Source organism: Mauremys mutica, chromosome 2, assembly GCF_020497125.1.
Source record: "Mauremys mutica isolate MM-2020 ecotype Southern chromosome 2, ASM2049712v1, whole genome shotgun sequence".
In the NCBI taxonomy this organism is placed as follows: Eukaryota; Metazoa; Chordata; order Testudines; family Geoemydidae; genus Mauremys; species Mauremys mutica.
In genome coordinates this window covers 40,901,975-40,916,117 of record NC_059073.1, presented here as the reverse complement: position 1 = coordinate 40,916,117, position 14,143 = coordinate 40,901,975, and the positions used below count along the sequence as shown (strand labels likewise).

General features: G+C 38.5%; 1 protein-coding gene across 3 annotated transcripts in view; it reads left to right on the top strand.

The window, feature by feature from the left end:
* Window positions 1-14,143, top strand: part of SPAG1 (sperm associated antigen 1) — a 55,548-nt gene that overhangs the window by 28,747 nt on the left and 12,658 nt on the right. For all 3 annotated transcript variants that reach the window (XM_045006801.1, XM_045006800.1, XM_045006799.1), the window contains 4 exons: window positions 318-737; window positions 1,149-1,248; window positions 4,056-4,208; window positions 12,121-12,296. In XM_045006801.1, coding sequence (XP_044862736.1) covers window positions 318-737; window positions 1,149-1,248; window positions 4,056-4,208; window positions 12,121-12,296 — 849 coding nt within the window. The remainder of the gene's footprint in view (window positions 1-317; window positions 738-1,148; window positions 1,249-4,055; window positions 4,209-12,120; window positions 12,297-14,143) is intronic.

The following is a 14,143-nucleotide window of genomic DNA, read 5'->3' as shown; positions in this document are numbered from 1 at the left end:
TATTTAAGTGGTTAAATTCAAGGTAAATTCTGTACCATTCCATTATGTAAGAAAAGGGGGGCTGTAAGTTGTTCTTCAGCAAGGAGAAAACAGATTTGACAAGAAAGTATTACATTCTTACTATGTATTGCAAACTGTTTATTACTAGAAATTAATCTGTATTCTGAGAGTGTTTTCTGTGACAAATCAATTTTTATAAATGAAGACTCTCTTGAAGTATTTTATGCTGTGGACTTTGGCATGCACCCCTCCTTTGCCTTTAGAATAGTTCCTTCCAATGATGCAAACTCTGACTGGACTGATTAACTTCCTTGTAGAAACTGGTGTACTACTCGGAGGCAAGATTGCAACTAAAAGTGAAATGGGGAATGTGCAAAAAAAGTTTTCCAGCAAAGGAGATGGCTGTAAGGCAGAGACGCAGAAGCAGAGTGAATACACTGAGAGTAGAGTAAAAAAAGACATATCAGAGAAAAAGACAATTGAACATTTACCAGACCATGAAGGTGAAGTTAATGGTTATTTAAATGGTAAAAAAAAGAATGAAAGCAATGATGTAAAGAAGGAGACCTCCAGTTCACATGGGACAGAATCTTCATCCGCTGAGAAAAGCATTTCTAATTTGCTTTCTCCTACTGCAGCAAGACTGAAAAGTGAAGGAAATGAGTTCTTTAAGAATGGACAGTTTGGAGAGGCTGTGCTGAGGTACTCGGAGGCCATTGAAAATGTCATCAATTTAGGTGAGTTGTGATACCTTATGAAAAGGGTAGAATCGCTATTATTGTTAAAAGAACCACAGTTTAACCATCATAGCCTATCCACAGATTTCTGACAAACTGACAGGCTGTAAATTCCTCTGTGATAAATAATAAAGTCAATTTACAAAATGAGTCACAAAAGGTACAATAGAGTGAAATGAATAGAAAGATTGATAATTCTTCGTGACAGTGATGTTTGCATATGTTTACGTACTAGAATAATTATATGTATTGTAGGTGACATACTGAATAAACAAAAGCTGCTTGAAGCTTTGCATCATCAGCAAACAGCAGCAGTGCAGTGTAACTCAGAACATACTATAGTCTTTTTTTTAATTGTAATTCAATGATATTTAAATAATGAACTTTCATTGTACTTGCATATAATTTTAGGAGTGCAAAGTCGAGATGATCTAAGTATCTTGTATTCAAATAGAGCAGCATGTTACCTTAAAGAAGGCAACTGCAGTGACTGCATTCAAGATTGTAACAGGTAAACAGCACTCTTTCTTGTAGGGAAACAACATTCCTATTGATGATTAAACATTTTTAATCAGTTTCTCATTATTAAAATACTATTTTAACTGAGTCATTCTAAGGAAGGGCTAGTTCCTTGTCATATTGACAGGAATCTTTATCTGTTAAAATATGTTATGAATCACTCACTACTAGGGGAGAGGTAATTTTAAGAATATTGTATAAGTTGATGTGTAAAGACAATTAAATCTTCCCAAATGTACATAGAAATGCATGGAAGACTTAAATGAACAAAATGTTAACGTTAAATGAAAACAGGCTCTTTTTACTGAATAGTTTGTGAATGCTCCATAGTTATTTATATGTAGTCTCTTTTTAAAGCATGTTTACAGTAGAAATTGTTTTGCATGTACACTCAACATATTCCCAATCTGTGTTACAATTGTGTTCAGAAACTGAGCTAGAATTCTGCTGTCCACTTATGGTGCATTGTTTTACGGCACCATTGGCTGAAAGTCAGGTACCCTCAATCTCCCCCTCCAAAAAAAACCACATTTAACCACATAATATTTCTGTTGAATTTCATAAGCAGTGATTAATGAGTGTAAGGCCAAACAAATGTCCTCTTTTGTAATGCAAATCTGTAACGTTCTGGAGTGCAATCCAGACCTGTGGAGAGTGTGGAGTTGCCTTGCCAGGAGGCTCCAGAATCCAAAGCATTGGACCAGGGCTGCCCAATATGTTGACATGAGTGCATGCTTGTTGCTGACCGTGGGTGTCCCAGGCAGAGAGTCATAGTAACAAGGCATTGTGAGGCATGGGGTTACAGGATAAGAGGTGACAGAACTCTTCACTGGTCTGGATTGCACCTCAGAATGTGTCATATACACAACTAGAGTATAAAAATATTAATAACTGGATATAATATAGATTTAGCTTTTCATTTTTATTAATTAAGCTGCTAACATATTGAATATAGTCTACCATCTGCTTTAGGAGTTTTCTTAGAATGAGCGGTTTTTTTCATACACTTTCTAATACTCTGCATAATTTAAATTTTGTTGTAATTAGTGAAGATATAAGATAGTTGAAAAAGACAGACATTTACTGACCAAATAAAGTTACAGAATTATAGCAGTAAATTGCTTGTTCTGTTTCTTTGAATATAACTCTGCCATTGAAAACTATACTGTGAACCTGTGTTTTGTATTCTATCTAAGTGGAAACCTATATCATCATCATCAGTATAATATTAATTTATGGTACTACCCATAATATGCTATACACTTTCTATATAGACAGAGAGGTATGGTTCCTGCCACAATGAGCAGAGACAACAAATAGACAGAAGTTAGGAAGAATGGGAAATATAAACAATATTAAAAAAAATTTATCAACTGGATTTGCTGTAGGCAGCACAACAGAAATGGGTAAGATTTAATAATGATTTATGATTGACTTCAGCAAGGCTATGGATGGCATAGTGCTTGTATTCTTGATGTAAAAAAGACCACCCCAAAAATGTTTTACACATTTGTCTTCTAATATTTGTTTCTTGAGAGGCTTCCAGGAATCCTCTTAGCTCCTCTTCCCCATAAGGGCCCTGATTTGGAGTAATTTACCCTTCGTCTGTGGAAGTCAGGATGTAGCTCCCTTATACTAGCTTCCACTTCCTCATATTACTGCTATGGCATAACCTGTCACCTGACTAACATTACCCTCGAGCTATACCCTGAAAATGCATGCTGGCTAGCTTCATCTCCCAGATGCTGGTAGTCCCCAAGAAATGCACCCCTTCCATCTGACTTTGTATCCACCCTTTAGATTACACCAAATTCTTAGGTGTTATGAACCTGAAAATTAGTTAGTGTTCTCAAGGTTAAAAAGGTTAAAAGCAGTAGTTGAGCCTTAGTAGTACTATGGAGTGATGCATAATTGCTATTCTAAACAGTACTTAGCAGTAGAAGAGATCTTGGAAGCTTTTAAACATAACTGTCTTCATTATTTAGATAGGATATGTACTCCTGTGTATATATAACAGCTAGCTGCCTAGAATCCTCTAAATCGCAATACTCCTATTGTTCCATTAACAAAAGACACTTTTTAAATAATAATGCTTTTGTGGGCATTTTGTGCTTTTGTGAGCCCATCATGTCACTGGAGCAGTCCATGTAGTTTAGAAGTAATACTCATTGTGCTGCACTAGAGGCTGAGCTTGCTGCCTGACCGCATCAGCAGCAGTTTTATCTGGGAGACATCCTGCCAAAACAGTCAGTTTTTTCCTTGTATGCTAACCTCAGTTGCTCACAGCCAACAGGCAGTTGTGTACTGCTTGTACTATTGCTAAATATTTTCTTCATCTTTTACAACTACTGAGGAACTGAAAGCTATTAAAGGAACAAGCAGACAGAACAAGCATAAATTCATAAGATCCACACAGATCTAGGCACCACTTAAACAGAATAATCATCCCATTAACATTAAGCAGAATAACCACATTAAGATTCTATTAAGTATGGCGGGCCTTAAATGTGTTCACTGTGGAGGAAGTAGGTTATCAGACTGAGTTAACAAATCTAAGTTGAATACATTATAATAAAATATGCTAGCACGTACATGGCTGCAATCCCATTTTGGGTTTTTTTAGTTGCTAATAAACCACTCCAGATCTGCTTTCCTATTTTGTCAAGATAACCCCAAAATGAAATAATGGACGTACTATGTATAGTTCTTTATATAATTGGATAGCTTCATTAGGTTTACCTGACAATTCTGTTTTCAGCCCTGCACTGCTTGTCATCTTTTTTCTTTTGTATTCTCAAGAGCTCTGGAACTTCATCCATTTGCCCTTAAACCTCTTCTGCGACGGGCAATGGCATACGAGTCCATGGAGCGATATCGGCAGGCGTATGTTGATTATAAAATGGTTCTACAGATAGACAGTGGGATCCAGGCAGCAAATGACAGTGTTAATAGGTAACCTCAATTTGTAGTTTTTGTGTTCTTATAAGATGCTGAATGGAAAAATAGGATTTTATATTTTATTTTATTTGTTTTCCTTTATCCTCTCCCTCTCCTCTATGTGCCTCAGAGTTAGAAGTATATACAGAAACACCAGTTGTTTGTTCTTAATTATGTTCTCAGTAACATCATTTCCCATTTGTTGTGTTCACTCTACAATTAAACCATGAATATAAACTTGAAGGGTGGACTTTTCTTTTGCTTTCAGCACCTGTGAATGTACCATCTTTTTTCCACTACTGTTCTGTCATTTGTCCGTTACCCACGCTGTATTGTTCCTCCTCTCTTGTTCTGTGCTTTCCCCATTTCTTTTTAATTCCTTCTGTGTTTTGGTCAGTGTGAGGGCAGCAGCAGAATGAAACTTGTAGGACTCCTGATCCCTGAAGTGCCAGGCTAATGTCTGACATCTAGCCTGCACAGAGATCAACATTCTATTAAGTTTCACTGTGCTACCACTTGTCTACAGTAGCTTATTAGTGGCTTGTGCCACTTCCCTGAGACTATATTAAAAATTTGATCTTAATCCATGTCAGCAAAATTTCATGTTTTGTGCTGGATATTTCACCCTTTTCTACGTGATTTAAATTTTATAACCTAAGGCAGAAATCTCCTGCAAGTTTTGCATGGCAGATATCAACTCCCAATATTCTCCTCTCTCTACTCTGCTGACCTCAGTGAGAGATGCATGTATATGTGGAGAGCAAAATGTTAAAGCTGAGATCTTCCCTGTGGCTCTGTGAGAATTTTGCCCTTAATACTTGGGTCTACAAAACTTTATTCTTGTATTAGATGACAAAATGCTATCTTGGGCTGGAGTAGAACAATAATTTCACATTATAGTCTTGACAGAAAGATCTCTAAGTTAGTGGTCTGCTAAACTCTTTCGTTTCAGTGTCTGCATTGGTCATCTGTTTAACACTGAAGCATACAAGAGAGAATCTCAATCTCTTGCCATACAACTTAAGTGCCCCTTACATTCAAGACCAAATTAATAAATACTAAAATGTTTAGCATGTTCTACATGTGGCTGCCAGCAGTAAAAGCGAGATGGAACTCTGGGGAGCTGTATTTATGTTTGGGTAACAATATTTTTTCCAGAGTATAAGATTTGTACCTCATACACCTCATGAGTGTAGCATCACTTTTGAAAAAAAAATCAGTTATTGATATTCGAATACTGGACAGATTAAATATGGGAGTTACTGAGAGGGTATATACTTGGAACCTCAGTGATTTTAGAGTCTTTTTTTTTTTAAACTACAAATATGTTTAAAGGGCTTTACTTTTTTGTGTGAGGTTTCAGTTTGCTCCCCTTCTTAACTTTTGGGTTTGTTACCAGGTGAGATAATACTAGCGATAGTCACTGTCTACACAGTGTATAGTTTAAGAAATATAATTTTTCTAACCTTTTTAATAGTTTCAAACCCCCATCATTCTTGCTGCCAACTGCAGATCATTAATTTCTGTAATTATATTTATAGCAACTGTATAGAATTGTGCTTGATACTTCAAACATTGTCATACTTACATTTCTTTTAACTTATAGTAATTCTGTGAATCACAGAACTGTATTTGCTTTTTTTCTACTTTAAATATTGTGTATGAGAACAGAGAAGCCAGTATGCATTGGGCAATAGCCCACATATATTCAACCTTCAATATTAGAACCTGTTTTATAAAGGAGGGACGGACGGAGCACTGAGGTTATTTCCTATGCTTCTTGAAAAGTGAACGGTAACTTTAACTTCTACCTGTAGGTGTATGTACACCAGAAGGGATCTTAGGTTAACATTTTCTATAAAGGATGTTATCTTTAACTGTAGAGTAAACTTGCCAGTACATCAGTGTCTACATCTGGTACTAGATGAGTTCCTGGTGTGGTGAAATTACGGATGTCAAACAATTGGTGTGCATGGTTTTACCTCCTGTATCACTATCTTTTATTTATAAACAGGTACTTTAGAAATTTCCCGATTGACGTTCATGTAACTTACGTAGGGTTTAAGCTTCCTATTTTTTCTTCCTTAACATTTTTCCTTTTTTTTCCTTTCTAGGCCTTCCTTATGCTTTTAGCTTCACTACTCATTACTCTTTCCTCCCTAGCAACCCATCATCTTATTTCAGGTGCTTCTTCCTTCTCCTCCTTTGTTGGTAATTCATTTTTGGCTTTCAGATTTTGTTTTTAGAGTATAGCCCTCTTGCGCAAGTTTAAATACAATTTATTTTAAAATTTTTATCATTTCTAAATTCAATTTAAATAGCTGATCAAATAAAGAAAATACACCTCTACCCTGATATAACGCAACCCGATAGAACACGAATTTGGGTATAACACGGTAAAGCAGTGCTCCGGGGGGGCGGGACTGCACACTCCAGCGGATCAAAGCAAGTTCGATATAATGCGGTTTCACCTATAATGCAGTGGGATATTTTGGCTCCTGAGGACAGCGTTATATTGGGGTAGAGGTTTACTCAGTTTCAGTGAAAAAGAGAAACAGTTTTAAAAGAAACAGTTTAAGAAGTGAATTGCAAAGGAAAAAAGGTGGCATTTCTACCGTTCCTGTTCCTTTTTGATGTAAAGGGATAACCTCAAAAATGTCATTTAAAAAGTATTTTTCTACATGTCTTTTATATTAGGAATATCAGGTCCTGGCTTCCTGTTTTTATTGGAGAACTTTTTAAGATCCTCAGGGGGATCTGACTGGTGATATCACAGGAAGCTGACTAATCTGCTGTTCTTTCACCCCTAGGTGAAGGGGAATCTTATTCAGGCTGTCTTCTGAGGCTGGCCTAAATAACCAGGTCCTCCAAAAATCTTACAAGCAAAAATGGAGCTCAGGTCCTGAGGTTCCTATTAAGTCATGTAAAAGACAAGCAGAATTGTTAAAATAAAACTTTGAGATTGTCTGTGTACATCATAAAGAAAGCATTGAAGGGTGTGAGCAATTTATTTATTTTTGCTTTGCAGTTCCACCATTAATAAGAGAGTTTGTCATGTTGGTTAGAATATGTTGAATTACTTTTTTTGTGGTGTCCTGATACGTTATCCTGCAGGAGTGGTAGCAAGCACTGTTATTTGAGGGACCTTGCTTATAGAAACTGTTCCCTGTAATGTTGTTCCAGAACCTAGGTTTGGCAAGCTTCTTTTCAGTGAGGCTTTTCATCAGTGCCATTTTACCACTGACTGCATACCATCAGGTTTCCATGGCTAGTTTTTTTGTTTGTTTTTTATTAATTTTCTGTTGGATTGACTGATATTTCTACTGTTCCTTTTTAATTATTGTGAGGCATCTATAGGCCATGGCAATGGGAACTGTGTATATGCACTTCCATTCACTAAATGGACTTCTCGTTCTAATTGACTCTAATTCCAATATGTTTCCTGTAATTCCAGTTATTAAAAGCTGCAGAGTTCTTCTGGTGAAATTTGTTACAAACTTTTGTATGAAAAGTATACTGTATAAACATGGCTCTATCAAATTCATGGTTCATTTTCATAAATTTCACAGTCAATGCATTTTAAAAATCATGAATTTCAGAGTTGCAGATATTAAAATTTTAAATTTCACAGGGTTGTAACAAAGCATGAATATGTATTTTTAAAACAGCAAAATATAAATATGTAAAGCCTTTAAGTAAGTGTTTCCCAAATTGGGGGTCCTGACCCAAAAGAGGGTTGGAAGGCTATTGTAGGGGCAACGTGGCATTGCCACCTTTCTGTACTGCCTTCAGAGCTGGGTGGCTGGAGAGCGATGGCGTCTGGCTAGACACCCAGCTCTGAAGGCAGCTCTGCCGCCAGCACAGAGGTAAGGGTGGCATGGTATGGTATTGCCATTCTTACTTCTGTGCAGAAGTAAGGGTGGTGATACCGCAATCCCCCACATTAGTCTTGCCACCCCCCTTTTGGGTAAGGACCCCCAGTTTGAGAAACACTGCTTATAGCATAGTGTAAAAGTACACAAAAGACCAGATTTTATGCATGGTCCATGTCACATTTTTCATGTCCGTGAATTTGGTCTCTATTCGCTGGCCAGTATGAATGAGCTTGCATAGACATACCAGATGTATTCATCATAAGATCCTTTAATACTCTCTCAGGTGTGGCTGAGGTTTGTTTAAATAAGGTATTTCACACACATTGCCACGTAGTGGGTGAACAATATAATACAGAAGAATGTTCTGTTACATTTCCCCCTACCATTCCTACCATATACAATATTTACACTATTAGGCTATCTTTGAAGTTCAGTATGTATCAGTCTGTTGCATGTCTCTGAATCATACTGGTTTCTAATTACATGACCCAAACATCTAAGAGCTTGATCATCTGGCTGTCCATTAGTTGCAATGACTGGCTGTGGGTTGATTTGGAATCCTTGAGTCGTTGTCATCTTTTTCTGTTCTCTATTCTCTTCATGGGCCACCTTGAAGAAGAATTTCTGGACAGATGCACCATGAAACCAATGATATATCTGAGATATTTTCATCTTCTGGACAGATGACCTAGACTCCCTCATAGATGTCCACCACAACTTCAACCACTCCCACCCATCGATTATACTTTTTCTAAAATATTCCCATGTTAGCATCAAATTCCTGGAAACCATGATGACCTTCAGCAGTGGAACCTTACAGACAACTATATAGAAGAAACCCACGGGTGGCTACAACTACCTTCACAGATCCAGTAAATTCCCCAAACACACCAAGAAATCTTATCTATAGCCAGGCACTCAGATACTGCAGAATATGCTCTGAGGAAAGTCCAGGATACAAACCTCAATGCACTTAAAACTGCCTTCACCAAACAAAGTGGATCACATCATGGAATGGGCCCCCAAATACTTGAGAGAACCTGCTTCAGTATAGAAATAAAACCCCCTCCAGCCACACACCTCTAGTTGTCACTTATTGCCCCACATTGATGATACACCATATGGATTCCAAACAGTTATACTCCATACTTGATGGGGTCGACATCCAAAAGGAAATCTTTCCTGAACTCCTTCTGGCCTTCAAATAACCCCTCCAAACTCTCCAAGCTCAGCATAAGGAGCAAGCTCCCTACAGATCAGGAAACACCAACTCAGCCCTACCAGAACAACAGATGCAAAACCTGTAGACATATCTTCACTGCTCAATGATCAGCATCTCCCACAAAACACCTTTCGAGATCCATGGGTCCTTACCCATCTATCACAACATATGACATACCTCATCCAGTTCACTGAATGCTCCAATAACCACTATGTGGGTGAAACAAGACTGTCACTAGGCTCTCAAATGAACTCTCACAGAAAAATGATAAAAGACAAGAACATCATATCACCTGTGGGTGAACACTTTTCGCAAAACAATCACTCAATTGCTGACGTCTCAGGCCTTACCCTCAAAGGAAATCTGCACAACGCCTTCCCAAGATGAGCCTGGGAGCATAAATTCATAACTTTTGCTAGACATTAAAACTCGGACTGAGTAAAGTCACTGGATTTATGGCTTATTACAACAATCTATAACCCACTAAAGCCCTCAGCTTCCCTCCTACCCCATGACTGGAGAGGTGTTAATGAGTCAGTTCACCTTGAATGGTCCCTTGAAATATATGTTAACAATGTGTTCCACCTTGTATTTAGCTGTGACACTGAGTACATTTCTCAGTTCTGAAGAAGAGCGTTTTTTTGTTTGTTTGTGTTTTAAATGGAGATATCCTATCTCCTAGAACTAGAAAGGACCTTGAAAGGTCATCAAGTCCAGCCCCCTGCCTCCACTAGCAGGACCAAGTACTGATGTTTGCCCCAGATTCCCTAAGTGGCCCCCCTCAAGGATTGAGCTCACAACCCTGGGTTTAGCAGGCCAATGCTCAAACCACTGAGCTATCCCTCCCCCCTCTGTGGAATCGCAAAAGCTTGTCTCTCTCACCAAGGGTACGTCCATACTACCCACCCGGGTCGGCGGGTAGCGATCGACTTCTCGGAGTTCGATATATCGCGTCTCATCTAGATGCGATATATTGAACTCCGAACGCGCTCCCGTTGACTCTGGAACTCCACCACCGCGAACGGCAGTGGCGGAGTCGACGGGGGAGCCGCGGACTTCGAGGACGGGTAAGTACTTCGAACTAAGGTACTTCGAGTTCAGCTACGCTATTCGCATAGCTGAACTTACGTACCTTAGTTCGAACCCCCCCCCCTCCAGTGTAGACCAGGCCCAAGAGAAGATAGTCCAATAAAAGATATTGACTCATTTACCTTGTTTCTCTGATATCCTGGGACCAACACAGGTGCAACAGCACTGCATACAGCCTCTTAGAGTCTTTTTGTAGACCTTTGAGGGTCTTGTGGGAGTGAGGAGACTGGGATTGGGCCCTAACTGTTCATCTTCTGTAGTTATACTATAATATTAAAAAGCCTTTCAGTTTATAAATGCTGTACTGTAAACATTTAAAGACTAAAATCAAGGGCAGGAAATGTGAATCTGGATTATTTTCTTCCATTCCAGCCTCATTTTTAATGTTGCATCCAACATTGTTGAATCCTTTTCAGATGTATATCAATTGTTTCTTTTAATGAAAAAGGATTTTTCATATATAATATTAATATATTTTTGCATCAGTGGTGGGAGTAATACAGCTGCATATTGCAAGATTATGAAGTAAAATTTGAACGTAGCATAATTTACTGGACAGTGCAGAATTTTCCTTAAAGAATTGGTTCCTAGGCTCTTCCTGATCTTTTCTCTCAATGTAGAAAATTTTCTAATCAGTTTTCATTAATATTTAATATTTTCTTTTTAAAAGATACTATAAAATGTACAGCAGTGTTGTCAAGTTTTTTATAGGTTAGTTTTCTTTATTTAGGTCTTAATCTAGAACCCATTGTGGTCAATCCAGTGACTCCCGTTGACTTTAATGGGTTTATTTTGGGCCTTCTATGGTTTGGAATAATCTAGTTGCCTACAATTTGTGAGTAATGAAAGTACACTTTCATAAGAAAAGGGTCAAGTTGAGACTATTTTAAATGTATTTTCTGTACATTTTTAAATGGGGATAATGAATTCATGCTTAGAGATTTACAGTGCAAGAAGTTCTTAAAATACTTTGAGTTGCAGTAATATTGCAGAAAGTAGTTGTATGTATTTAATGTGGTATCAACAGCTGTAAAAAGTACATTTTGTGTCTGAAACTCGTGTATATAATGTCACAAGCAATACCTTTTAACTTCACATCTGAGATAAATTAGCAAAAAAAAATTGTTTTCTTTTCAGTTTTAGTTTATACAGTAAGCAGGACTCAAGGCTCAATCCTGCAAGAGGCTGAGAACTCTCAGTACCCACTTGCTGAGGCTCTGAGCCAGCTAAACACTTAATCACATGCTTAAATGCTTTACTGGCCAGGCCTAAGTGAGTTTCTCCTTTGCTGAAAAGACCCGTATAAATACCAACAAAGAGCATAAAAACTCTAAGGGGGGGAAAAAAACCCTAAGGATCTTTTTTTTAAAAAATTCAGGACAATACTACTTAAACTGGGCACTATGGGCAAGTCTACACTAGAAGCGCTATATCGGTGCAATTGCGCCCCTGTAGCGCATCTAGCGAAGATGTTCTATGCCAAAGGGAGAGAGCTCTCCCATCCGCGTAATAAATCCACCGCCACGAGAGGCATAGCACTGTCCACACTGGCACTTAGGTCGGTGTAACTTATTCACATCCCTGACCGACGAAAGTTATACCGAAGTACGTGGTAGTGTAGACCTGGCCTATCAGAAGAATTTTATTAGAAGAATTGAAGGACAGTGATATTTTTAAAATTGAAGTAAAGCTGTAAAAAGGAAAAAAATATGAAAAATCATTTGTATGTTTTTGTCTTCAGAATAACAAGAACTTTAATAGATCAAGATGGTCCAAGTTGGAGAGAGAAGCTACCACCAATTCCAGTTGTTCCTGTTTCTGCTCAATTACACAAATGGGATGGAGGAAGCCTTACTTCAGAGACTAAGCGAAAGAAGATTGCAGACTTCAGTGGAGATAGACAATCAGAGATGAACAGTATGTATAGCATATGCAAATATGTAGAGGTAGAAAAATGGAAATATAGTTTAACAAAAGTTAAACATTCCATTGCTTTTCAGAATATTATCTGAAGAGGCAATATCCTTAAATAATATGAACATCAAATTTTTCTGAAAGGAAAAGTTGGATAATGGTCGAGATTGGATTTAATAACCTGTATAGATCCATAATATTATGCTGCTTTGCCACCCCATGGATGAGTTTTCAATGTACATTTCCTCGAATATATATATAATGTTGGTAAGAATATTGATCAGCAATATGTTGATACCCATTGGAACTATCGAGTGGGTCTTTCCTATTTACTTAACCTTAATTACATCATTTATTTTGAAAGTAGAGTCATGCTCTACATCATGATAGAATGTTGCTGTGACGACCGCATAGCCTCTCTCCACCAATAATGTTACCTCTTAGCTCAAGAATGATTTAATTGGGGTTGGTCCTGCTTTGAGCAGGGAGTTGGACTAGATGACCTCCTGAGGTCTCTTCCAACCCTAATCTTCTATGATTCTATTATAAGTATACAAAGTTGGTGAACCTGTAAGAATGGCAAATGTATGTTTCTAAAGCATACTGTCTTTAGGGAACTCAGGGCTTATCTGCACAGCCCCGTAGTTGAGACTACAGGGGTGTGAATTGTGGTGGGTGCTAAGTGCTGCGCTGTGTGGATGCTGCAGGTGGAAACTAAAAGGTACCTAGTTTCTATTAGCACAGCCCTCTTCAAATGGGATAATGTTAATGTGAACTAGGTACTTTTCAGTTTGCACTAGCAACATCCACACAGGATAGTTATACAGTGCATTCTTCAGTTCACATCCCCCATAGTCTGAACTACATGGCCATGTAGACATAGTCTCAGTTACAGGAAATATTTTTTTCTCTCCTAATCTCCAGGGCATTAGATGATCTAACCATAATTCATTACTGGAAAAAGGCATGTCCTAAATCAGCCTCCACTCCTGAAGAACTAAAGAATTAATGATGTTACTGCTGTCTGAAAGATAATCCAAAGAATTACTCTTCACCTTTTGTATACCAACTGGGAAACAAACAAACACACCACATATTTATAGTTATAACAGATCTATGTACAAGATGAATTAACTGAGCAAAAAATAAGGGGTGGAGGCAGATATGTTGGTAATATTAGGTAATATTGAAAATTGATATTAGTATTAGTATTATTTGTTTGTTGAATACCAACAATGTGCATTAGAATTCTGCCTGAGAGAAGGAAACTTGACTCAAAGAATAAGACCAGTCAGTAGTAATTTACAGTAATTTGGATTTTATAGGGAAAGGGTAGTATTGCATACTCAACCACAGTTTGACTATGAAAAATTCTTTTCCATGGAGGGGACTGTAGTGAAATGAGACTCACAGGTGCAGCGCCTCCTGCTGGTTATCCTGGGAATTAGCTGTCCAGCATATGGAGCGCCTCCTACTGTCCGGTGTCTCACCTGCCTCAGGCCCTTGTGTCCCTCCCGGACCCCAGTGCCCTTTACCTTGGGGTTCTGCCCCAGCAGTACCCCATCATGCTCTAGGTCTCCCCTCCCAGGGGAACCTCCAACCCTCTCACCCACCATGCCTCAGTGGCTACGGCCAGTCACCATCTAGCCCATGTTCACTGGGGCAGACTGCAGTCTGTCATGACCACTCATCATTGGCAAGGAGATTGGACCAGCTGCCTCTGCCTATCTCTGGGCTGCTGCCTCTGCAATCCCTGGACCTGTTTTGGCCCTTTAAGCAAGGCCTGCAGCATGGGGATTTACCAGGCTGGAGCTCCCCAGCTCCTCCTGCCTTTCCTCAGCCCTGCTCCA